This window comes from Humulus lupulus, chromosome X, assembly GCF_963169125.1.
Source record: "Humulus lupulus chromosome X, drHumLupu1.1, whole genome shotgun sequence".
Taxonomy (NCBI): domain Eukaryota; kingdom Viridiplantae; phylum Streptophyta; class Magnoliopsida; order Rosales; family Cannabaceae; genus Humulus; species Humulus lupulus.
Genome location: NC_084802.1, coordinates 187,519,573 through 187,546,414, shown reverse-complemented (window position 1 = coordinate 187,546,414; position 26,842 = coordinate 187,519,573). Strand labels below are relative to the sequence as shown.

General features: G+C 38.7%; 3 protein-coding genes across 3 annotated transcripts; 2 read left to right on the top strand and 1 right to left on the bottom strand.

Annotated features, from left to right (window-relative positions):
• The first annotated feature begins 11,991 nt into the window (after positions 1–11,991).
• LOC133807420 (transmembrane 9 superfamily member 8-like) lies at positions 11,992–15,938 on the top strand. The gene is made up of 7 exons (XM_062245742.1): positions 11,992–12,216; positions 13,424–13,588; positions 13,693–13,802; positions 13,877–13,982; positions 14,068–14,180; positions 14,294–14,447; positions 14,599–15,938. The coding sequence occupies exons 1-7, from the start codon at positions 12,097–12,099 to the stop codon at positions 15,754–15,756; spliced, it is 1,926 nt and encodes a 641-aa protein (XP_062101726.1). The 5' UTR covers positions 11,992–12,096; the 3' UTR covers positions 15,757–15,938.
• A 427-nt stretch (positions 15,939–16,365) lies between these two features.
• On the bottom strand, positions 16,366–16,833 carry LOC133807421 (uncharacterized). The gene has a single exon (XM_062245744.1). It carries the CDS (start codon positions 16,799–16,801, stop codon positions 16,499–16,501), a length of 303 nt encoding a protein of 100 aa, XP_062101728.1. The 5' UTR covers positions 16,802–16,833; the 3' UTR covers positions 16,366–16,498.
• Positions 16,834–18,461: 1,628 nt separating this feature from the next.
• Positions 18,462–19,336, top strand: LOC133807419 (early nodulin-like protein 15). The gene is made up of 2 exons (XM_062245741.1): positions 18,462–18,716; positions 18,816–19,336. Exons 1-2 carry the CDS (start codon positions 18,527–18,529, stop codon positions 19,163–19,165), a joined length of 540 nt encoding a protein of 179 aa, XP_062101725.1. The 5' UTR covers positions 18,462–18,526; the 3' UTR covers positions 19,166–19,336.
• The last annotated feature ends 7,506 nt before the right edge of the window (positions 19,337–26,842 follow it).

Here is a 26,842-nt window from a genome sequence, read left to right as displayed (position 1 = left end):
AGGGAACTTGTCATGGCCATTAAAGGGGATTCAAAACCGTGTTTGAGGTGAGTTCTAGTTATGAATTTAAGGTGTGCTCTGTTTTTTTTAGTTAAGTTTTGAGTTTCTTAAGTTTTTAAGCTTAGGATTGGACTTTGTGAATTGTTGAGTTTTTGGTTGGTTTGAGCTTCAGGTTTTGGTGGTTTTGGACCATTGAGAAGTTTGGTAATATTGATTTGATGATTTGGAGATGTTTAGATGGGTTTTTGGAAGGTTTTAGAAGTGGAAAAACGAAGAAAAATGGCTGGTGCGAAGTTGGGCCGCGGCCCTGTTCTTGGGCGCCGCGGCCCTAACTTGAAGAAGGTGGTGGAGAATCTGTCAGGGGGGCGCGCCGCGGCATGGTCCATGTAGGGCCGCGGCCCTTAAGGGAAAAAAAAATACTAAATGGTGGTTTTGTGATGGGAACTTAACTCTAAGGGCCTAGGATCGATCCTACTACCTAGTTGAGTGGGATTTGATATCCCGGAGGCTTGGGTTGGGTTTGGAAGTATTTAATTACTCATTTTGATGAGGTTTTATATTTGGTTATGACTAGGTGACCGCTAATGGACTAGAAGTTGATCGTTCTCAAGGGTCGTTCTTTTAATCGTTCTAGCTCGACTTTGAGGTAAGAAAACTGCACCCTGTGTATATGTGACATGCATGGCTGTTATTGGTGCGTGTTGGTTGATTATTGAGTATGACATGCATGGCTATTATGATGCATGTTGGTTGATTATTGAGTATGACATGCATGGCTATTCTTGATGCATGTTGGTTGGTTATTAAGCGTGGCATGCATGGCTGGTATTGATGCACGTTGATTGCAGGATATATTGCATATGATGCATGAGAAACATGTGATTAGGACATGCTTTGTATACTGGGTATGATATTGTTCAGAGCTTGAACCTCTGTGTTTATGCATAGTCCTAATTGTACTAATACCTGTTAAGTAAGCATGCTGAATACCTTGTTTATGGATAATAGACATGTGATATATGTTTGGCGGCATGGCTTACCTGTGTATGGCGCTGAATTATTAGTCAGAATCGACAATGGTGTCAGATCCGTCTGTGAAGTTGTGACTTACTAGTTAAGTTCACCACGGGCTGAGCACTGGTCGTGTTTCACCGACCCAAGGGTCAGAAGTGGCAGTGCGTTGTGAACGCCGGGCCAAATAAAGATTGGATCCAATCAAGGTCGGCATTGAATGACTCATATGGGGTATTAATGCTGGACCGACCGGAAGGTCAATGAGAACTATAAGCGCTTGCCTGGTCTATGATCAGATGACTATAGCCAAGGTATATGACCCCGGTGACCGTTTGTCACATGGCTAAGGGACGTTGTCCATAGTTTCGACTCTAGAGTCGTGAGGAATGTTATGTTGGTGACTAATCACCTTGCACCTATCCTAATCAAACTTAAGAAAGAATCACTTATCAGTTAAGCCCTGGTGACCCTATCGTCACATGGCTAGAAGGAGCGATGCTCATTACTGTGACTTTTGGCTATTGTCACCTATTTTCTTGGACTGATAGTCCTGAATGGTTATTATGGTTGTTGTTGATATTATATCATGCTTTATTGTGTTTTCTTGCTGGGCTTTGGCTCACGGGTGCTACGTGGTGCAGGTAAAGGCAAAAGGAAGCTGGACCATCCCTGAGTTGAAGAGCTTAGGTGATGATGTGTACATATGTAGCTGCTCGTCCGCCACGGCCGAGGTTTAAAGTGGAACTAGGGTTGAACCCTGTTTTGCCGCTTAGAACGGCCTGTTGTAAATATTTTCTGTAATAAACTCTGAAACTTTATTTTCGGGATCCCAATGTATAAATTAAACGTTCTAGTGAAACGTTACATCTTAACCAAAGTTTTTAATCCCTAAACCGCTAATCATACTTAGTTCACGATTTTGGCCAAATGACTCGGTTAGCGAGTTTAGCACTGTTTACAAGGCACACCGTAACGGTCCCTGGGGTTTGGGGCGTTACACTTATTCTTCGGTTACTCTTAGCAGAACCCCGTCTTTGGGCCATAGTAGGTTTTTTTTTAAAGATTAATCTTACTAAACGTTTTCGCATACCTAGTTGTTTCATGATGTAGGTAAGTGAAAGGGAAAAGTGGAGCAGTGATCGTTGGAGTCTGCTTGCAGGAGTGTATATGTGGCCCAACCTTTGGAGAATATTTTGGGAAAATATCTTTTGGGGCTAACACTGTTTTATCAGTTATGTTTAAGCTATTTATGATTACTTTAAATGTTTAAAAACAATTGTAACTGATTAAGTTTGCACACACGACTTTGTAAAAAGTATTTTTTATGGGAATTTTTGGGACATGTTTATAATGAAAATGTTATTTTCTGCAATGTTTTTAGTTTTGTACTTTCGGTGTTTACATAAACCAACTTTTATACTAAAATATGAAAAATTAAACCCATAAAAGTGAAAATTTCTAAAAAAAAAAATTATATTTTTACAAACTTTATTAAAAAAAAACTCATATAAAATATAATTTCCTCTATATAAAAACAAACATAGTTGAACTTATCTGATAATTGCACACATTATTTTGGAATAAATTAGAAAATAACATTAATTAGAATAATCACTAAGTAAAGCACAAAAAGAATCAATGAATAATTAATTAGAATAATCACTACACATTCGTTACTCTAGCCTCACAAATGTTCCAAATATAATTTATACATTATTTTCACAAATAGATTGTGAAAGTAGAAAATAAAACTAGAACTAAAATCTATCTTTTTCTCCCATAAAAATCTCCTAAATCTTTGGCTTACCTACTATTTATAGTACTGAGAGGTGCCAAAAACTGCTACAAAATACTAGAGGAGATAATGAATTTAGTACTAGGAGTTGATGCTGAGAAAATTATTTAAGTGTTGACTTGTGGAAGGGTGGCTGAACGTGGGAAACTTGATTAGGATATAAATTTCACTCATTGTGATTCTTCACAGAATACAATGTTTGTTATGCTTAGTATAAGCACATTTTGATGTTTTTGGAGATTTTATGTTGTAAATAAAAGGTAGAGGAAGTAATATAATCAGTATTATAATTATAAATTTAGGTATATATTTGATGATTTAAAAATTTGGGTAAAACTTCAATGAAGGTACACGACCTAATTTGCACATTGGGGGATCAATTGAAAGTGGGCTAGCTTTAATTGGAGAAAGAAGGAAGAGAGTTGGGCCAAGATTGGAGCTGCTGGAGGTCATAGGCCCATTTGACATGAAGCCTACCTTCTTGCTAAGAGAAAATTGGGATTGTGAAGGAGATGGGCCTGTTTGAGAGTGTTGTCCTCCAAATTTCGGGCTATATTTATTTAGCGTGAGGTGAATATATACATATTGAGAGCGGGTGTTTCTCAAGCATTGCTAAAGATGGATTATATATATACTTGGGATATGTTTGGGTTAGAGTAATGAAGAGAATGAAATATGAATGGGAATAGGAATGGAATAAAATTTAATATGAATAAAAAAAAATTAATAATTTTCTTTATTTGTGTATTAGAATAGTATTTCCTCCCACTTTTGGATGGAATAACCGTTCCAATAGTTTCATTTCTATTTCATTACTCCCAACCAAACATCACCTTAGTGTTTTGCAAAGTACATAGGTTAATCTATTCACTTAGCTCGGATCAGAACCTACGTAGTGTTGCGACCCAAACACAGATAATTGGCTCGCCACATTACCACATGATATATTGTAACGATAGCTCGAGGTCGAAAAGCTGATAGATATGAGCATCTTAGAAGTAATATTAACAACATGCTATAAACGTGGGATTCTCCCTTATAAATCCAGGATTTGGCCAGACTCTTAAAGATCATCAAGATATTTTGTATTTAATTACTATATTTCAAAATGGGTAACTTCCCTCTATTTTATGGAAACAAATTGTTGGGAAAATAATGTGTAACACTATTTTAAAGTAGCATTTTGAGACATCAAATATTAATATGCTCAAAATAGTTATGGGGTGAATAAAAAATTGTCATATAAAATTGGCAAAATGAGAAAGAGAATGTTCTCTAGGGCATCCTTTCATTTCTTAATTGTGTGATAGCCAAGCATAAAATCTTCTAGATTTGTTAATTGTGTGACAACCAAGTAGATTTGCTTGATTCTCAAGAACGAATCTCTAGACATGATTATCAAGTAGATTTTGCCATTAATGATGACATTAAATGCATTGTTCCCCCGTGAGTGATATAAATAGAGGGCTTCACCTCATTGTTTTACACACCATTTGAAAATCATTCTCTCAATTTTCAAAAAAAATTCTCTTCCTTCTCTTGTTCAAAATTCTCTTGCATTGGTTTTGGGTTGAAGCTCTCTTAGTCCTTAGTCAAATCTTGGTGGGGCTCTTAGACGTTGGTCAGTTCGTTGGGAGTAGAAGCAAATGTGCTTAGTGTTGGTATTAAAATAGAAAAATAGGGTCGCAGCAGAAGGGGTGGGGTTTTAAAAATTATAAATACCGAGCCAGGATTGTAACGCCCCAACTCCAGGGACCGTTACGGTGTGCCTTGTAAACAGTGCTAAACTCGCTAATCAAGTCATTTGGCCAAAATCATTTATATAAGTATGATTAGCGATTTAGGGATTAAAAATTTTGGTTAAGATATAACGTTCCATTAGAACGTTTATTATATACATTGGGATCCCGAAAATATAATTTAAAGGTCTATTACAAGAAAATATTTACAACAGGCCGATCTAAGCGGCAAAACATGGTTAAGCCCTAGTTCCCCTTCAAACCTCGGCCGTGGTGGTCGAGCAGCTGCATATGTACACATCGTCATCTAAGCTCTCCAACTCAAGGATGGTCCAGCTTTCTTTTGCCTTTACCTGCACCACATAGCACCCGTGAGCCGAAGCCCAGCAAAAAAACTTAATGTGCTCATGAACAGTAATAACATGACATCAAATCATAAGACACACGCCTAGCAGATATAACCCTATTCCAACAGGCAACAGATCCACGTAATGTTGAGTATAACACATCAACCAATGACCATAATAGCCATCCAGGGCTTTTAGCCCAAAATAGAAACATAATGTTGAGTATAACACATCAACCAATGATCATAATAATCATCCAGGACTTTTAGTCCAAACAAATAGGTGACAGTCGCAAAAGTCACTAAGTTGGGTCTAGCTCCCTTTAGCCTTGTGACGTAGGGTCACCGGGACTTAATAGATAAGTGAAATTTTATTAGTTCGAACAGGATAGGTGCATGGTGACTAGTCACCAACATAACCTTCCTCATGACCATAGAGTCATAACCCTGGAACATCATTCCCTAGCCATGTGACAAGCAGTCATCGGGGCCTTAGGCCCTGGCTCTAGTAACTAGTCTTAGACTAGACATGCGCTTATAAGTTCATCGACCTTAGGGTCGGTCCAGCGTTAATGCCTTAGAGCCATTCAACGCTGATATCGATTAGATCTAATCTTCATTTGGCCCTGCGTTCATGACACTATGCCATTTCTGACTCTTAGGTCAATATCCCTGACTAGTCAGTACATATACAAGTAAGCAATGCCACCAAACATATATCATATGTCAAATATCCAAATAAAAGGCATTCAGCATGCTTACTCAATAATTACTAGCACAATTAGGATCATGCATAAACACAGAGGCTCAAGCTCTGAACAATATCATACTCAGTATACAAAGCATGTCCTAATCACATGTTTCTCATGCATCACATGCATCATATTTAACCACTTGGCATGCCTCAACAATAATCATGCATGCCACATTTAATAATCCAACATGCATCAATAATAACCATGCATGTCACATATACACAGGGTGCAGTTTTCTTACCTTTGGTCCAAGCATAGGTTACCAATAAACGAGCCACAAGCACGACCCTGATTCCAAGTTTCTAGTGATAACCTAGTCACAACCATGATATAAAACCTCATCAAAATGAGTAAATAAATACTTCCAAACCCAACCTAAGTCTCCGAGACATCGAATCCCACTCAACTAGGTAGTAGGATCGATCCCAGGCCCTTAGAGTTAAGTTCCCATCTTTTTGCAAATTCTACAGTTGAAATTATGTTTGACTCAAAGGTTATTGGAAATTGTTTTTATTTTGATGGTCTCTACAAATTATCTTTGGCTCCTTTGGTTTCCTCTTTTAATGTTAAGAATACTGTGGTTAAGAGATCTCGTATAAAGGAACATTCTTTACTTTTGTGGCACAAACGGTTAGGTCATATTTCCAAAGAACGATTGATAGATTGATTAAAGCTGATATTCTTCCTCCTCTTGATGCTTCTGATTTGGACAATTGTGTTGATTGTGCTCGGGGAAGTTAATCAAAACTTGTAAGAAAAGTGTCACTCGCAGTCAGAATCTATTAGATATTATACACACCGATATCAGTGGGCCTTACTCTACTACTCTTTGTAGGAAGAAATATTTTATCACTTTTATTGATGACTTTTCTCGATATGGTTTTACTTATTTGATTAAAGAAAAATCAGATGCTCTTGATAAATTCAAAGTATTTCAGACTGAGGTTGAGAAACAATTAGGAAAAGTTATAAAGATTGTGTGTTCGAATCGTGGAGGTGAGTATTATGGCAAGTACATTGAGACTGGACAAAATATGGGGCCATTTGCTAAGTACTTACAAGATAGTGATATAATTGCATAATACACTATGCCTGGTAGTCCTGAACAAAATGGAGTTGCTGAAAAACGAAATCGTACTCTTATGAATTTGACCAGAAGTATGATGAGTAGATCTAATATGCCAGAGTTCTTATGGGGTGAAGCTATTTTGACTGCTACTTACATCCTGAATCGAGTTCCAAGTACATCTTGTTGACCGCGTTTTTAGCCAACGACGTGAGAACGTCAAATACGACGAACCTTCAAGAGAATGTAAACGACAACAGACGGTATAAACAAGAAAAGTAAATAACACACAGGATTTTTATAGTGGTTCAGCCCCGATTGTCGGTAATAGCCTAATCCACTTAGAGATGTGATTTATAAACCGGTACTCAAGATCAGATGGACTGAGCCAACTGAGTTTCTTCTGTACAGATTGTGAAAATACAAGAATTCTCTCTAATTTCAGCACTTTCTCTCTCTAGAATAGACAGTCCCAATTTTCTCTCTCTAGAAAGAAGAAGCAGAAGGAGAGCCCCCCTCTCATCTCATAAGCTCTCTATTTATAGAGATGGGATCCTCAACTGATATCCCCTTATAATAGGGATATTTTATTATATTTATTACATTTATATTACAAATAAACATTCAAAATTCAAAATGTAACAAACTCCCCATTTGTGGGAAGAATGAGAGATTCCCGCGCATGTTGTTGAAGTTGTGTCTGACTTAGTCTCCTCTAGCTAGTTGGTCCACCTCCTACTCACTACCCATGCAAGTGCTGGTTGAACATGCATGGTGGTAGGATATGCATGGTGGTAGGACATGCTTTTGGTGGGTCGAACGTGCATGGTTCTCCTCAGACATGTACTCTCCTTGAACCAATCTCCTTGGCTTCTCCTCGGACCAAGGTGGTCCGAGGCAACCTCCTTGGCACCTCACCTTGGACAACATTGAGGGAACCTCACCTTGGACAACATTGAGGGAACCTCACCTTGGACAATATTGAGGCAACCTCACCTTGGACAATATTGAGGCAACCTCACCTTGGACAACATTGAGGCAACCTTCTTTAGCATCTCCCAAACATGTCCGATCGAACATTGTATAGACTTTCCTTATGAAAGTCTAAGTCTCCATTCTCTTGCATGAGACTCCTCCTCCTTAGCTATTTACCTTGGACACGTTTGAGCCAACACTTAGAAAACCTTGGGAGGCTTGCCTCCTACACACCCTTGGGGTCTCCTAGGACCACACCCTCCTTGGGGTCTCCTAGGACCACATCCTCCTTGGAGTCTCCTAGGACCACTCCCCTTAGCTCTCCTAGGAGGCACTCTCCTAGATGCATTCTCCTTAGCCTCCTAGGATGCATTCTCCAATTTTTGGGTATAACATTTGCCCCCCAAGTTTATTATACGATTTCTCTCGTATGATAAACTTTTATTCTAGCAAAATGCTCTCGAGGTCATCCCAAAGCTCCTATCCGGTTGATAACTTTCACGTAAACTCCCATGTCAGAACTTGTCTCGAACTTGCCTTGTGATTTCTTCAAACTCTATTTTCTTGATGTAATGAAAACATAAGCTCCCTTTTTTTTTTTTTTTTTTTTTAGCAATTTTGTCCGATCGGACCATGGGTGAGCTTCTTGTCTTCTCCTCCGAGGCAATTTCTTGGCTTCTCGGACTAGGGTCCGATCGGGCATATTTTTGCATTCTCCTCGGACCAAGGTGGTCCGAGCCACACATCTTGGAAGTTCACCTCAGACATGTCCGAGCCAAACGCACTAGGCTCCTCCAACTATGTCCGATCGGAGCTTTCATGATATGGTCCGATCGGAGCTTCCATGGCCTTTCCTCGATCTAAAATCTAAGCCAATGACTTGGCTTTCTCCTCGGACACTGTCCGATCGAAGCTTGTGTGGCCTCTCCTTGGCCAAAATCTAGGTCCAATCTCTTGGCATCTTCAACCATGCCCGATCGGAAGAACACTCTTCTTGGCATCTCAGATCATGTCCGATCGGACATTGCATACCCTTGGCCAAAAACTAAGTTCATCTTTTGGGTATGCATGGGACTTCTCCTTGGACTTGGTCCGAGCCAACCATCTTGGAACGGATGCACGGTCTCCTCAGACTGAGCTTTCATGACATTGTCCGATCGGACACATGCATTAGGCTCCTTGGATATGCTCGGCCTACACCATGCAAAACAGGGTCTCCTTGGATGTGATCCGATCGAATGCAGGCACTCTCCTCGGGTATGGGTCCAAGGCAATCACCTTGGCTCTCCTCGGACATGTCCGAGCCACATATTTTTGGAAGCTCACCTCGGTCATGTCCGAGCCACACACCTTGGAAGCTCAAACTAAGGTCCGATCGAACATTTGCCCCCCAAAACTCCTTTTGAGTTATGGACTGGTAGAAAGCCTAGTTTGAACCATTTTCGTGTATGGGGTTGTTCAGCTGAAGTGAAGATTTATGATCCTTGAAAAAGTTAGACCCCAGAACAGTTCGTTGTTTTTACATTGGTTATCCAGCTCATTCAAAAGGTTATCGATTTTATTGTCCTACTCGCGGTACTAGAATTGTTGAATCTCAGATTGCCAAATTTCTGTAATTTGATATTGCTTTTGTGGTAAATGTTCTTGGACGATATTTGTCTGATCCTGGGCATGATCATTGGGTTGCTGCAAAGACAGTTTTGAGATATTTATAGAGAACCAAGAATTTTATGCTTGTTTATGAGAAAGTTGAGAATCTCCGAGTTATTGGTTATTCAGATTCTAATTTTGGTGGTTCTGTGGATGATTTAAAGCCAGCTTCTAGATATATTTTCACTTTTTCTGGCACAGCTATTTCTTGGAAAAGTGTATAACAAACTTTGGTTACTTTATCTACTATGTATGCTGAGTTTGTAGCTTGTCATGAGGCTTCCTTGCAAGCTATGTGGCTAAAGAATCTGATTACAAAGATATGAGTAGTTGATTCTATTGCCTTACCTATGCTGATATATTGTGATAATAGTGATGTCGTTTTCTTTGCCAAGAATAATAAGATCAGTGGTGCTTCGAAGTATATGGAGATCAAGTATCTTACTGTCAGAGACCTAGTCAAGAAAGGAGATGTTATTATAGAGAATTGCAAGACAGAATTGATGTTGGAAGATCATCTAACCAAGGGATTAAGTGTGTCATTGTTTAATAAACATGTTGTTGATATGGACATTTTAGAATCCTTTGATCTTTTTGGTTAGTGGGAGTTTTCTTTTCTGTTTTCTTTTAACCACCAGGAATTATGATTATTTGTAATTTCTTTATTGAACTTATGAACTACAAAGTTTGTTTTTTTTATTTCTTTTGATCAATGAATAGTTATGCTTTCATTTATGTTTTGTTATATTATCGAGAATGTTGAGTTGAAGGCATGTAGTTCATAATATTGTTGTTATCGTCATTTAAGTTTATTTGCTTAATGACGTGAATATCATACTGTTTTATGCATAGTTAATGATATAACATTGACTTATTTATTAAGTAGTGCTTTAGTTATTTCACTGGCTTATTTATTAGGCATCACAGTATCAATGAAATGAGGACTGATAAAGAAATTATGTTATATAATTGATCACATGTTGGACATAATCTCTTACCACACTACTAGATTTATTGACCATGTCGATATAATACTTTGGTATTTGTGATTATGAATGTTTTTTGTTGATTGGAAAGCAAATTGATAATCATAGTTCAATATCAATGATTAAATTGGACCGGTTGTTTTAGATACTATCAAAGAACTATTGTCTTTAAAAGTGGCCACAATATTTTTCTTGTTACTCAACCTATGAGTCGTTTTTTAAATAAAATTATTTTAATATATATATGTATTACAAAATTAATGCAGCCCAAGTAGGAGAATGTTAGACTTTTATTTGGGCTTACATTATTTATTTTAATGTGTTTATAAAATATGAGTTGATAAATAGTTCTTTGCTGATATAACTCATTTAATTTTAGTGATCTCTTGTTTATGGGCTTAGTATCTATAATAGTATAGTTGAGGTAGAAGTGTGAGCTTTCTAGTTAACTGAAGCATTTGATGAGGAGGTTCAGTCTAACTAGGTTAACATAAGCTAATTCCTCTCCCTAACTCTATATATATGAATAGTCTCATCGCTATTATGTAGTCCGATAATCTGCTTCAGAAATAGAGGTCCTAGGGAGGAATGCTTAGTTGGTTAGTATTGCACTAACCATTCACATTTTCTATATGGATGAATCAAATATTTTTTCTATATTCTTTAATTGTTTATTGTGTTCTAAGTTGTATGCAAAATTATTGATAAGATATTGTATGAATATCTAACATATGACACTTCCCGTCATCTCTCTCTTTTTTTGTTTCTCAAGTCCAACACCTCTCTCTCCATCTCTTTTTATATTACTTCTTCTTCTTCAAATATTTACGACTACATGTTGACTTGTTGTTGCTTTGGTTATGAGTGACAATTTGGGTCACGATACGATTAAGGTAAACACAAACACGATATGTTTAATAATCGTGTCGTGTTCGTGTTTACCTTAATCGTGTTATGTCATAATCGTGTCAGACACGATAACACGAATAATTTGCATAGGTTTTATGATTTTTTTCATATAGTTATGATTAATCGTATCGTGTCGTGTTGACCCGTTTAATAATCGTGTCGTGTTCGTATTTGTATTTTTGACACGTTTAATAATTGTGTTATATTCGTATTTACCTTAATCATGTCGTGTCATAATCGTATCGACATAAATCTGACACGTTTACATAAATTGTTAGTCCTAACTTTGATGTTAATCTTGCGTTCACTATACATTTTTTGGATTATGCCATAATTAAAATGATCCCTTTATAAATCTCCCTTTCCTTTAATTAGCATGGGCTTTGAATTCAAAAGGGCTAATAAAGACGATATTACCTGACATTAGCAATAGAAAAGAACAAGGCAAATAGTAGTTCCTTTGGTTAAAAGAGCCGGATTCAAAACGCCACGTTGTCCAATCAGAACAAGTAGAGAACGTCACCATACCAAATCACGCCGTGACCGGAGAGAGAATCACAAAGTCCACTCGCCCACCAGCCTTGCTTCTTTTCTTTTCCTATTCACTGTTCACTAACTATATAATATTTCTTTTTATTTATTTATTTATTTAAAAAAAAAAAAATAGATTTTTTATTCATCTGAAAATTTTGATTCAGATTTCTTGTAAATTAATTACTTGTTATATTAATAATATTGATAAGGCCCACTAAAAAGACAAAAATAAAACTACGACAAGGGCAAGGAAGAAAGAACTTTCTCCAGATCCAGGAATCGCTCGAGACTCTGGGGTTCTCTCTCACCGACACCTAATCAGACGCCATGGAATCCCCTGGATCTCGACCGTTTCTAACTCCGACGTTCTTCACGATTATTCTGGTTCTGATCAGTGGCGCCTATTCTTTCTATCTCCCTGGTGTGGCTCCTGAAGACTTCAAACAGGTCAGCTCTCGATCGATCGCTCGTTTCGTGTGAATTTTGTATTCTGCGTGATATGTGTTTTCGTTTATGCGATCTATGGTTGCTTTACTTGGTTGTAAGTTTTATCTCGGCTGGTTGTGGAGAAAGTAGAGGAAAATGGATTGGAAATTTGGAATTAGAGAAGATTCACCTAATTAGGAGGCCTTTTTTTTATTGGATTCAACTGAACTTTACGAGATTCTTGGATTGATTGCTTTGAATGTCTTTTGTTCTCTTTTACGAGTACTGAAAGCTACTTTCTGTGATTTTAGTTTGGGATTGAAGCTTCTGTAGGACTTTGACCTGACAAATTCAGCTTAGTTCTCACCATTCTCTGTTGATTTTCGTATTTTTGTATGGACTGTTTATTCTATTTGTTTTGGTATAGATCCCATTATTAGCATGAATTTTTTGAGTGTTGAGACACAGAAATGGAAATAAATCTGTAAACAACGAAGCGCTTGATTTGAGGTTGGCAAAGTTCGCCTAAAATTCTTCTTGGACGTAAATACATTAGTTTCTGGTTAGACCGAGTAAATTATGGAAAGTATAGATACAATTATCATCACATATGGAATTCTGTGTCAACAGTAGTTTACCTCTGGAGTTTTTCTGCCTTAGCTTACTATATATTATTTTTCTTGATATAATGAGGAGTTGATCCCCTCTCGTCTCCTACACACACTCACACACCCAACCTAGCTCAAGTGGCCTTTATTTATCACATTAGATACATTTTTTTTTTACTTTGTAGCATTATTTTTTTTCGTTTTAGTTCTTTATGGTTTAATTTTTCAGTTTAAGTTCATTATGCTTCATTTTCGTTTCACTCTAACGATGAAAAATCATTTTCCTGGAAGCTTCTACTTCTACTATATTGGGTTAGACATCGTACTATGAATTTAATGCATATTAGCATGCAATTGTGATCACCACACCCCATACAAAGTAATGAATTTTTCCCTAAATTGCTTCACTTCTAGTATCTTTCTTAAACCGTAATGTTGATTTGACTGGTTATCCGTTACCTGTTAGGCAATTGCTTCTTTGCGCTTTTCAAATTTCAAAGAAACCAATTAATGGGGAGGGGAAGCAGGGATATACTGGAAGTCTTATCTCATTGTGAATTTTTCCTTTTTGTACGAGATATTCAAATAATTGGGATTTTCTTTGGAATATGTTGATGCAGGGAGATGAACTGAAAGTGAAAGTTAACAAATTGACGTCTACAAAGACTCAACTTCCTTACACCTACTATTCTCTGCCCTTTTGCCGTCCAGAGAAAATCGTAGACAGCACTGAGAATCTCGGGGAAGTACTTCGTGGGGACCGTATCGAAAATGCTCCTTTTGTGGTTAGTTTTTATAGAATTTAATAACTTCAGGTCTGCATTATTATACTTTTGTTTTAATGACTTATGTGTGTATATATATAAATATATATACTAACCATCTGCAGTTTAAAATGCGGGAGACCCGAATGTGCAACATTGTCGGTCGGCTGGTACTTGATGCCAAGAGTACAAAAGAGTTCAAGGAGAAGATAAATGATGAATATCGGGTCAACATGTAAGGCCACATAAGAGTTTGCTAATACAAATCCAAATTGTTTAGTCTTTTATTAACATTGCCTCGAATGTCAGGATCCTTGATAACCTGCCTCTAGTGTTTCCCGCACGAAGGTTGGATCAGGAATCTACGCCAATTTATCAGCTTGGCTACCCTGTTGGCGTGAAAGGACAATATGCGGTATTTGCTATATCATCAAAGAAATTCATTTCGTTTTGAATGGGAAAAGTTGGCAATTTACTTGGTTTACTTCTTATGTGGTTAGGGCAAGGACGAAAGGTATTATATCTACAACCATTTGTCATTCACTGTCAAGTACCATAGAGATTTGCAAACCGACACAGCAAGAATTGTGGGATTTGAGGTTAGGCCATTCAGGTCAGTTCTTCTGTGTCTCTTATTTTATTTTTAAGGAATTCCATTTCACCGATTGTCGTTTCAAGAGTAGTGTATGTGTTGTCGGTTTCGTTAATTATATCGGATATCTATAGTGTTAAACATGAATACGAAGGGAAATGGAACGAGAAAAACACTCGTTTGAGTACCTGTGATCCCCATACCAAGCAAACGGTCGTTAACTCCAATTCTCCTCAAGAGGTTGAAGACGGCAAAGAAATTATTTTCACATATGATGTGGATTTCAAGGTTAGCTTCTCTAACTTGAAACACTGAAGTTATAGAATTAGCTTTTCGTTGCCTATCTTTGAAAGATCAAGCATCCTTTATTGGTTTTTATGATCTCTATATCTTGATCGGAGTAATATTCTCATGTGGTTTTTGTCATATCTGCCTGCAGGAGAGTGATGTGAAGTGGGCTTCTAGATGGGATGCTTATCTTTTAATGAACGATGACCAAATTCACTGGTTTTCCATTGTTAATTCTTTGATGATTGTCCTCTTCCTCTCGGGTATGGTCGCAATGATAATGCTCCGGACACTTTACCGTGATATTTCCAAGTACAATGAGCTTGAGACCCAGGAAGAAGCCCAAGAAGAGACAGGATGGAAGCTTGTTCATGGGGATGTTTTCAGGCCCCCGCAGAATTCTGATCTCCTCTGTGTGTACGTCGGAACTGGAGTTCAATTTTTTGGAATGATACTTGTGACCATGATCTTTGCTGTTCTTGGATTCCTATCTCCATCCAACCGAGGTGGTCTCATGACAGCCCTGCTCTTGCTTTGGGTTTTCATGGGCCTTTTCGCTGGTTACTCCGCTGCTCGCATATACAAAATGTTTAAAGGAACAGTATGGAAGAGGATCGCGTTCAGAACTGCTGTCATGTTCCCAGCTATTGTCTCCTCCATTTTCTTTGTCTTAAACGCACTCATATGGGGCCAGAAATCATCTGGGGCTGTGCCATTCGGGACCATGTTTGCACTCATCTTTTTATGGTTCGGTATCTCAGTCCCACTCGTATTCGTGGGCAGCTATGTTGGGTTCAAGAAGCCAGCCATGGAAGACCCTGTAAAAACCAACAAAATTCCAAGGCAGATTCCTGAACAGGCCTGGTACATGAACCCAATTTTCTCGATTCTCATAGGAGGAATCCTCCCATTTGGAGCCGTCTTCATTGAACTTTTCTTCATACTCACCTCAATCTGGCTGAACCAGTTCTACTATATCTTCGGTTTCCTCTTCCTGGTGTTCGTGATTCTCATCATCACTTGTGCTGAGATAACCATTGTGCTCTGCTACTTCCAGTTGTGCAGCGAGGATTATCTGTGGTGGTGGAGGTCATACCTCACTTCAGGTTCATCTGCTTTGTACTTCTTCCTTTACGCTACGTTCTACTTCTTCACGAAGCTTGAAATCACGAAGCTGGTGTCTGGCCTCTTGTACTTCGGTTACATGTTGATTGCTTCGTACGCATTTTTTGTGCTTACTGGCACCATTGGGTTCTATGCATGTTTCTGGTTCACAAGGCTCATTTACTCATCGGTGAAAATTGATTAGAGTGTTTGTGCCAGTTATAATCTCATTTCACAAGAACGCCGACTATATTTTAGTGTAAGATTTGAAATTAAGGTATGGTTTTTGTACTCAATTTTGAACATTGACTAGCTCATAACTCATAGTTCTGTTATACTATTCGTCTTATTTTGGTCAAATTAAAAAGGAAAAAGCAGTTTCTTCAATCTACATGATAAGATTAGTCTTCTGTTTGCATATATTTTTAGTGTGTATGTGTGCCCGTTGTTGAATTGTAGGCGTGTAAATTTAAGCTGCTGTCAAATTAATGTAGTGTAGTTGATATGTGATATGGAGTGATCATCCTTAAATGGTCTTTGGGCGATTGAGTTTCTCAAATATTAATCTTGAAATGAAAGTTTTCTTGAATAAATACTCTGTAGTCATCTTCACTTTTCATATATTTTTAGAGCCATTTTATTTTGTTTCAAGATTATCGCCAAGCTTAACCTGATCCGGTCTCTATTATTATTCCCAAGTGCTGGAGTCTTAATGATATGGACAAAGATCTCCAATCCCTTAATTTCGCCAAACTTAATACTTGCCATCTGAATGTTGAGCACAGTTAGAGTTGCGCAGACTAGATCACCTATTGTATGCCGAAATACTCGTCTATTAATTAGGCTTGTGGAGAAACAAGGTATACTAACGTTGAACCAACATAACTTTTACAATAAAGGAAGTTATCTAATCAAGATAAGAAAACAGACGACAAACAAAAGCCAGTCTACTTCCTGGGGCGAGTATCCTCAGACTCGGCCATGCCGGCAGCGACCTTGGCGACATCTTTTGCGGAGGCATCAGGCTTCTTGGTGGTGTATAGGGTGAAATATCCAATGGTACCGATAATGAGTAGGCCACCGATGGCCATGGTGGCTGGGCTGTAGGGAAGCTTGCGTCTCTGATGGAGGATACCCCCAGGATTGTGGCCTGGTGGCCTCTTGGACCCCTCTACTCCAGCTGCTTTTACTTCTTCTGAACTCATTTTGTGGGTGTCCGCCATTTTCCTCCAGTCTTCGTTTCTTTCCATTTTCCTCGGTGTCTCTCTTGATCTATTTTCGAAATTTTCTTTACATCTATTTTAACTTCAAAACCGAGACCCGAGACCTACCAACGTCGTGTCGTGTGTGCAGAGGCCAATCATGCCACGTTTGGACGATGACACTATCAGCTCTTTAGACACGTTGTTGTTGGCATGCAGAGCGTTGTTGCCATAATTTGTAGGACAACTGTGATGTGAGGGTATTAGCTGGGAAAGTGCGAAGTCAGAAAACATTTTGGGCCTTTGGTGGATTTTACCCGACTAGCCCATGGCTACAACATCCGTGTGGGCTTTTTGGCTAGTTGGTTGAGAAATTCACAAAAATACTTTTGAGTAAAAAAAATTGATTTATACGGCTACTAAAATAGTCTATATGCAAACAGTCGTACTAAGAATTTACTATAATAATATCATATATATTATTTACAAAATTATATACAACATATACTATTTTATTAAACATAATTATATAAACATAATCCCACCAATTATACCATTTTCTTAGTAATTGTATAATATTCAAATTATTATCTCAATTAAATGAGATACCACAATTAACTGACGGCAATTCATAAAATATTTAAATAACCATCTTCATAAAAGCTACTATAAATTATCTAAATAAAATTGTTTGATATGATAACTAATATAAGTGAAAAAAAAATAAACATAAAAGTATTTAGTATAAAAGTACGGGAAATGTATATAACATGTGTGTTTATGACATATGTTCAAATTTTTTTTTTTTTTGAAATAAACCAAAAAGAGAAAAGATTTTAATAGAGGTGGCAATTTGGGTCACGACATGATGACACGACACGACACGATTAAGGTAAACACGAACACGACATGACACGATATTAAACATGTCGTGTTCGTGTTTACCTTAATCGTGTCGTGTCATAATCGTGTTGACTCATTTAATAATTGTGTTATGTCATAATCGTGTCAGACACGATAACACGAATAATTTGCATAGGTTTTATGATTTTTTTCATATACGTATGATTAATCGTGTAATAATCGTGTTATCGTGTTCGTGTCGTATTGACCCGTTTAATAATTGTGTTGTGTTCGTGTTTGTATTTTTGACACGTTTAATAATTGTGTCGTGTTTGTTTTTACTTTAATCGTGTCGTGTCATAATCGTGTCGACACGAATCTGACACGTTTACACGAATTGCTAACCCTAGATTTTAAAATGGTAAGTTTTAAATACATACTCTAATATAAGGCTTCTTAATTAATTAGGTAATATTTGTATAAAAAATAAAATGAAAAATTAGTTAAGATTTGTATATATAAATGAAAATATATTAATTAGAGATAATATAGTAATTAAAAATAATATGTAATGAATCCTATAAAAACCCCTATAAAAAAAATTTATAATCTATCCAAGTTTTGACCGTTTCTTCTTCAATTTTGTATTAACTTTATCTCATTTTTGACCGTTGAAAGACCCATTTTCTGTTCCCTCTGAATCTTTTAAACGTTAAAAAATAAAAGATGTAGTAGTGTAAGACAAGTAAGACCACATACCAAGAAAACCTAGCTGGGACCCCAATTACCTCTTCCCTAGTTCATTCAACGGCTAGTTTCCTATTTATCGACCCTATAAATACTCAAATACGCACAACACACACCTTCAATATCAAATCATCGCCATTGTCTTTCTATTTTCACGCTTAATCTATTTTTCGTCCATCAATCATGGCTAGCTTTTCAGGTTTATCATCCTCTCTGATTATACTCTTCTCTCTTCTTTTCACCATCTCAGAAGCTAAGGAAATATTAGTTGGAGGCAATTCCTATTCATGGTCAATCCCAACTTCCAATGAAACTGAAACCCTACTCAACAAATGGGCTGAAAAAAGCCGTTTCCGCATAGGGGACACTCTTGGTATTTTCCTATTCTCTGGTTTTTATATTTATTTAAAGATACCCTTTTGCTGATTCGTGTTGATTAATTTGATGCTTACATCGTTTTTTCTTTTTTCAGTGTGGAAGTATGACGGTGAGAAGGATTCAGTGTTGGAAGTGAGCAAGGAGGACTACGAGGCGTGCAATACTTCAAGAGCCATGAAGGAGTACAAGGACGGGAACACGAAGGTGAGTTTGGACAGAGCCGGGCCATTCTACTTCATTAGCGGGGCCAAGGGACACTGTGAGAAGGGCCAGAAGCTGATCGTGGTTGTGCTGTCCCCAAGACGAAACAGGTTCTACGGTATTTCTCCGGCGCCTTCTCCGGCTGAAATCGATGGTCCGGCTATTGCTCCGACCAGCGGCGTTTCGAGCTTGAGAAGTGGTCTTGTTGTGGCTTTTGGAGTGTTGACTTTTTGGTTGTTTTGAATCTTTTTTATTTGAGGACAGATCATCAGTGGGTTGAGCTTACTAGTATTATTTATTTATTTATTTTTAATTTTCAAATTATTTTATTATTATTTGATTCATTGTATGCGAGCTTTGGCATATAAAATCTGCTATCCAGTAATATAATGATTACATTTTTTTTTTTTTTTATATTGTTATCTTCTTGGCCTCGATCGACGAAGAATAAGAATTATGTCAAGTTACATTTGATAACAGCTCCGAAATTATATATGCTCAAAAAAAAAAAAACCCTTCCATTTTTTCTTCTCTCCCAATCCTCTCCCAATCCTCAATGCATAATATTATGAACCACACCTAGGCTGTGAGATAATATTCTGCGAATCCACAATAATAATTATTGTATTATTTTTTTTGTTTCTTGCACTCATTTGATAATAGTGTTTTTTACAACCACTTCACAATAATAATTATTGTATTATTTCTTCTCAAGTATAACTAGAAAGTTTATACTTTTAGTACATGTGTAGCAACTTTTAATACACCTCGTCATATATTTCAATAACTCCCTCGAAGTAGTTCGATTGCTTTTTGGTAGTGCTTTTGCCACGGGTGAGAAGGTTTGGGAAAAAGGGCAAGCTGAGCCTTAGGTTCATAAGACCAATTGAGATTCTAGAGAGGATCGGGCAGGTGGCCTACAGATTGGCACTGCCACCATCATTATCAGGGGTTCGCGACGTATTCCACATTTATATGCTTTGGAAGTACGTCTCAAATACGACACATGTGTTGAAGTATGAGGACTCGGAGTTGTAGACAAATTTGTCATATGAGCAGCGATCGGTTCAGGTCCCAGACAGGAAAGACAATGTTTTACAAAACAAGAGGATCCCTCTAGTAAAAGTGTTGTGGAGGAATAGCAGGGTCAAGGAAGCGACCTGGAAGCTTGAGTCATCAATGCAGGATCAGTATCCCGAGTTATTCAGGTAAATTTTGAGGACAAAATTCTCAGTAGGAGGGGACAGTTGTAACGACCAAAATTGCTAATAGGGCTTAAGGCCTTGATTAGCGTGCCAGAAGGGCATACTTTGTTTATATGTATGTTTAATTGGTTAAATGCGTGACTACGTGACATGCATGATTAATACGATTATATGAATATGTGATATGCATGTTTATGAATATTGGATATGCATGTGGGCCTTTATAGCTTATAAGGGCATATTTGTAATTTTGGTCAGTTGAGGGCATAAATGTGATTATATGTGATAAAAGATTGAGACCACAGTATTATGTGGATATATTTGCAGTATATGGTTCGAGACGGTCCTAGTGAGCGGACTAGCAAAATAGTCACAGTGTGGTTTAATACTCGGCTCGGGGGGAGCTTAGGGGTATTTTGAGAATTTAGTGGAAATATTTTGGGAATTATTAGACAATGGGAAATTTAAGAAAATACATCTCGATACGGTCGTAACGCAATTGGAATTTTTGAAATCGGATAAACGAGCTAAAAGTTATAAAGAATTGAAAAACGGGAAAATAGGCATATTTTGAATTTTTGCTCTCTGCCTGCCATCCGGAATTCCGGTTGCTCCCAGACCGGAATTCCGGTTCCCCATCCGGACTTCCGATTCGCGGCAGGCAGCTTCAAAAAATAACCCCCAACGGCTATAAACGGTTAGTTTTTTCCAAACTCTATATAAACTCGTTTTTCACTCAAAATTAGTTGTTGGCTGAGCATTTATTACATATATCAAACCTAATCCATTGATTTCAAAGAGCTCCCAAAGTTTAAATCATCCAAACACATATTCACACACTTGAGCCAAAATTTGTATTTATTTCTTCTAAGTGTGCTTGCTAATCACTCTAGGTTTCTCATTGTATCATCATACTTCTAAAGTGATTTTTGCTTGTAATATCAAACACATTCCCATATTGTGATTGAGGTGAGGTTGGCACCGGTTTTGTAAACAACCCGGTTAGAGTGAGATTGGCACTTCAACAATCCGAAAAAGAGGTTGATAGTCCTTGGTGGTGGAAAACTATTGTAAGAGGTTTGGAAATACCTTGGTGAAAAATTCCCGTTTGTAAGGGTTAGTCAAGCCCGTTAACTTGACTCGATAGTGGAACTCAAAGCTAGGTCCATAGCTTTGAAGACCAAGGGCGTAGGTGGCTTAGTTCTACCGAACCTTGTAAAATTCGAGAGTTTGCAATTTCTTAACCTTAAACTCTTTACATTACAAGTTTGATTATTTGCTATATCTATTTGATTGCCATATTATTTGCTTTTACTTGATAAATTTGATTTATTGCATAATTTGGCATATTAAGTTTTAAATTTCCGAAATTAGTTTAAATTTCCAATTCACCCCCCCTCTTGGAAACATATCTTGGGTTAATTACCAAATACCTATTCAATAGGTATTTGGTAATTAATTGGACAATGGGATTAATTGGTAAATATTAAGAACACTCGTGGAATTAGCAGGAACTGGGGGAAAAGACTACTCTACCCATAGAGAAATTAGATGGCTTAGTAATTAGGGGAGGGCATTTTGGTCATTGTATTTGTTGAGGATGTGATCAACTAAGGACCTAGAGGTATTCAGAACTCACTAGACATATTAGAAAGACCCCAAACACACTCTCTCTCACCCTCTCCCTCTTCTCTTGCACGATTTCTCCTTCTCTCTCTTGCTCTTGGAGAGTTCTTGTTGAATTGAAGGTTAAAGCTTAGGAAAATTATGTTGGGAAGTCTTGAGGAATTGAAGCATCTGACCAGGGAATTCAGCTGGGAAACCTAGGAAATTAAGCTCAAGGATAGAAGGCTGGAATCTTGTGAGGATTCAACCAATAATTGAGGTAAGTTCTTGTCCTTAATTATGATATAGAATTCTGCTTGTTGGGGTAGAAATAAGCTGGATATTGAGTGATGGATTTCTACTAAATTGGGATAGTGATTTCAGTATAATTGTGTAAGGTTTTGTGTGTTAGAATATGTGATTAAAAGTCCTAAATTTGTAGCTAAGCTTGGTTTTAGTTGAAAGGTTTGCTAAGATTGAATTTTGGGAAATTTGGCTGGAAAAAATGTTGAGCAAACCCAAAAATTATGGGCACAAGGGGGCGCCCCGCGGCCTGCATGTCCAGCATGCCCTGGGTGGGCTCTCTGCCTTGAGGACGCGTTGCTGCCCTAGGGGGCAAGTCGCGGCCCACCTTCCCTTGAGGCTTGGGAGTTGAGTCTCTGACTTGGGGGGCGCACCAAGACCCTTAGGGTCAGGTCGCGACCCGCCTAGGGGATTTTGCCTTAGGGTGGTTTCTAGGATTGGTATGGCTCGGGGGTTTGAACTTAAGCACTCGGGACGATTTCTACTACCCGGTTTAGTAGAAATCAAGGTCCCAGAGGCTAGTTATTGTTTTCTAGGTACTTATTCGGATTAGAAATTGATGATTACCCATTGGCCACTATGACTAGGTTTATCGTCATGGCTCAGGACTGAGAATCATGCTCGGGATCTTTCTATTTTTCTTCGCTCGGAAATTCAAGGTAAGAAAACTGCACCCCTGTGTGGCTATATTGGGACTGAGATTCCCTGTATTTGGATGTATGTGTTGTGTAACTGTGATATTGTCATGCGAAACATGAAATGAACGGCCTAAGAGAGTCGGGGCTGATGACTTGCGCATAGGACGCAGCTCGACCACTATGAGCTGGGGTTAGTTAAATAAACATTGGACTCGGCCTAAGCGAGCCGCAGTCAATTGAGTAAACAGAGGGCTCGGCCTAAGAGCGCCGACCGTGAGCATTCATAAATTGATTAAGATATATTTCTAAACGTATGTGTTTACTGTTATTAGTTTGATGCCTATGATCTGTTGAACTTGTGGATGACTGTCATATGTCTGATTGATTGCTACTATTGATTTTGTATTTGTTGTTATGGTTTTCTTGTTGGGCCTTGGCTCACAGGTGCTACGTGGTGCAGGTATAGGCAAGAGTAAGCTAGACCAACCAATAGTTGGAGAGCTCTGGGGGTGAGGTGTACATTGCCAGCTGCTCGTCTACCACGGCCGAGGGACATTACAGGGAGAAAGCCTAAATTTTGTATTTTTCCATCAGAGTGGCCACTGGTTGTATATAACTTTTGAGAATTGTAAATTGTCTTTTAAACCTCGTTTTTTGGGATCTCGTGTACCAAACATCTATTTTAGTGAAAATTAACTATTTATGATCAAAATCTTTTATCCCTAACTCGATAGTTGACTTTAGGAACACATTTGTATTCAAGTGACTTGATTAGAAAGTCTTGCACTATTTCAAATACACAATGTAACGGTCTTGGTTATCCAGGGCATTACAGTCATACCATACAGAAGACCTCCACCGATGAGAAATGATGTTAACAGACGGGATATGACTAAATTCTACCAGTTTCACAATGACTATGGTCATGAAACCAATGAATGTAACTACCTGAAGGAAGAAATAGAATTCCTCATTAGATAGAATAATACTCATCTGAAGAGGTATGTACGGCCGACTATCGACCAACATCCTCAACAACAATCCCCGCAGTAGTATCAAGGTAACCAACCTCTCTTACCACCACCAGTCGCTGGTCGGCTAGATATGATATGTGGAGGATCACATTTGGCCGGTAATACTAGCAAGGCATGAGATAAGTACGCTCATTCCCTTAGATACGAGCAGGATGATGACGTACTGGCTGTCTAGGAGCGTACTCCCAAACAGCCTCGCTATGAGTGTGAGCCCATCATATTCAACGAGGAAGATATTGGTCATGTGCATCATCCAGATAATGACCCTTTGGTTGTGGTAGTCTAGATTGCCAACATGATTGTGGCCCGAACAATGATCAATCGTGGGTTATTTGCCAACATCCTGTTCAAGGATACCCTGGAGCAGATGAATTTGAACATCAATGATCTGGAGCCATGCGAACGGCTACTATACGGGTTCACAAGAAGCGACATGGCCCCAGCAGAAAGCATAAGATTGCCTCTAATGGTGGGGACGACACCTAAGAGCAACATTGTCATGGATTTGTTCGTTGTAATCGACATCCCTTCTCCATATAATGTCATGATAGGTTGACCAGCCCTGTATGTCCTCCGAGCAGTAACTTCAATCTTCCATCTGCTTGTCAAGTTTCCAACTCAAGTAGGTATCGGATGTCTCAAGGGGAATCAGTTGGTGGCTAGGGAGTGCTATAACTCTTCAGTGAAAAAATGCAGTTTCCACCGCACAGCCTGCAGGACCCAGTAACCAGAAATAGGATGATCCCAAAACAAGGGTGGGGTAAGGACATAGACCCTTGTTTTGGGGATATTGATACAGGAGTAGGCCCAGTCGAAGAATTAGAAGAAGTCCCACTTGATCCAGAGTACCTGACTAGAGTTGTCAAGGTGGGGAAAGGGTTGTCCAGGGACATAAGATCCGCTTTGATCTAGTTCCTTCGTCACAACCACGATGTTTTTACTTGGTCCCATGAGGATATGGTTGGGATATGCCCAACTATTATAAGCCACACCCTTAACATTGGTACCGACCACTTCAAGCTCGTACAATAGAAGAAGAGGTTACTTGATAAGGATAGGGCTAAGGCGTTGAAGGATGAGGTGGAGAAACTTTGGAATAACAATTTCATTAAGGAAGCTTTCTACCCGGTATGGGTATCCAACCTCGAATTGGTACCAAAACCTAATGGAAAATGGAGGGTATGCATAGACTTCACATAATTAAATAAAGCATGCCCAAAATACTATTTCCCACTTCCAAGAATTGACCAGTTAGTGGATGCTACAGCCGGTCACAAGAATTTAACGTTCATGGATGCCTACCAAGGGTAACTAGGAGCAAACTAGTTTTCGCACAGACGTAGGGTTGTACTGCTACAGGGTAATGTCGTTCAACCTCAAAAATGCTGGAGCCACATATCAACGACTGGTAAACCGTATGTTCAAGGATCAGATTAGCAATAACATGGAGGTTTATGTTGATGATATGTTAGTGAAATCTAAGAAGGTTGAGGGGCACATCGATGACTTGCAGGAATGTTTCAACATCTTAAGGCATTACAAGATGAAGTTGAATCCTCTCAAGTGCTCCTTCGGTGTGGGTTCAGGCAAGCTTTTGGGGTTTATAGTAAACTCCACAGTGGATGCATTGGCCAGCGGTGCTATTGTGGACAAGGCCAACCTCGTCCCCATTGAGTACGTGGCCGAACCCAGTATCAACCTACCAAAACCAGTCCTTCTGATAGACAACACTCCATCCTGGATGACCCCAATTGCAGTTTATCTAGAGCACAAGACCCTACCAAACAACCGTAATGAGTCTAGAAAATTGATGAGGAAAACTTCTTGATACTTAATTCTAGACAGGGTAATGTACAGAAGGGGATTTTCCATACCATTGCTGAGATGTGTCAACCAAACAGAATCAGGACGGCTGCTGGAGGAGGTACAAGAAGGTTTTTGTGGAAATCATGCTGGGGGGGGGGGGCAAAGTCTCTCTAAAATGATTCTAAGGCAAGGCTACTTCTGGCCAACTATGAATGAAGATGCCTTCACATGTGTTTGAAGATGTGATAGGTGTCAGAGGTTTGCCAAGATACCTTGAGCAGCCTCGAATGAGCTTACTCAAATGCAAAATCCATGGCCCTCCGCCATTTGGGGAATTGACCTGATTAGTTGGTTACCAAAGGGAAATGGGGGAGTATAGTATGCAGTTGTAGCAGTTGATTATTTCACCAAGTGGACGGAAGCTAAGCCACTGGCAACCATCACTTCCAAAAAAGTACTAGACTTCGTGGTGAAAAATATAATCTGTAGGTTTGGTCTACCCCAGAAAACAGTGTCCAACAATGGTACCCAATTTGACAGCCATTTGTTCACCGATTTCTCTGCCAAGCATGCCATCACACAAATCTTCTTAGCAGTCTCACATCCCTAAGCCAATGGTCAGGTCGAGACAGTTAACAAGACTCTAAAAAACACTTTGAAGAAGCGTCTAGAAGAAGCTAAAGGAAATTGGCCTGAGAGATTGCCTGAACTACTCCAGTCATATAGGACTACCGAATGAACAGCCACTGGTGATACCCCCTTTGCACTCACATATGGGTATGAAGCAATGCTGCCCGTTGAGGTCTCTCCCCCATCTCACTGACGTACATCATATGACCAAGATCGTAACCACCAATTGTCGGACGAGCCCTTAGACCAGATTGAAGAAAGAAGTGAAAAGTCCAACATGCGCCTGGCTGCCCATCAGGAAAAATTTGCCTGGTACTTCAACTCTAGAGTCAAGGAACGCAAGTTTGACGTGGGTGATTTAGTCCTGCAAAGAATATTCCTAGAAACTCGAGATGCCTCGACAGGAGTACTAGGTCCAAGCTGGGAAGTCCCCTACCAGGTTACAGAAATAGTACCGCCCGGCACGTAAAAGCTAGCACGGTACGACAAAGATCTACAACTAGTACTTGTCCCCTGTTACTGGAATAGGGAGCACCTGAGGAAGTACTTCCAATAAGGATCACTTTCAAGTGATCGTTGACTGATCGGTACAGGCACGAACTGCCCCTACCACCGATCAGTTCAAATTAGTTATATTAATTATGAACAGGCATATTTGCCCATTTATTGTAGTAATTGATATTTATGAATGTAAGCTAT

What these genes read in the sequence shown, in the direction of transcription:
- LOC133807420 (XM_062245742.1), top strand. Translation starts at nt 12,097, where the DNA reads ATGGAATCCCCTGGATCTCGACCGTTTCTAACTCCGACGTTCTTCACG. An exon ending in TTTGAGGTTAGGCCATTCAG is followed by an intron (nt 14,181 to 14,293) that starts GTCAGTTCTTCT and finishes GGATATCTATAG; the next exon opens with TGTTAAACATGAATACGAAG. An exon ending in CATATGATGTGGATTTCAAG is followed by an intron (nt 14,448 to 14,598) that starts GTTAGCTTCTCT and finishes ATCTGCCTGCAG; the next exon opens with GAGAGTGATGTGAAGTGGGC.
- LOC133807421 (XM_062245744.1), bottom strand. Translation starts at nt 16,801, where the DNA reads ATGGAAAGAAACGAAGACTGGAGGAAAATGGCGGACACCCACAAAATG.
- LOC133807419 (XM_062245741.1), top strand. Translation starts at nt 18,527, where the DNA reads ATGGCTAGCTTTTCAGGTTTATCATCCTCTCTGATTATACTCTTCTCT. An exon ending in CCGCATAGGGGACACTCTTG is followed by an intron (nt 18,717 to 18,815) that starts GTATTTTCCTAT and finishes TTCTTTTTTCAG; the next exon opens with TGTGGAAGTATGACGGTGAG.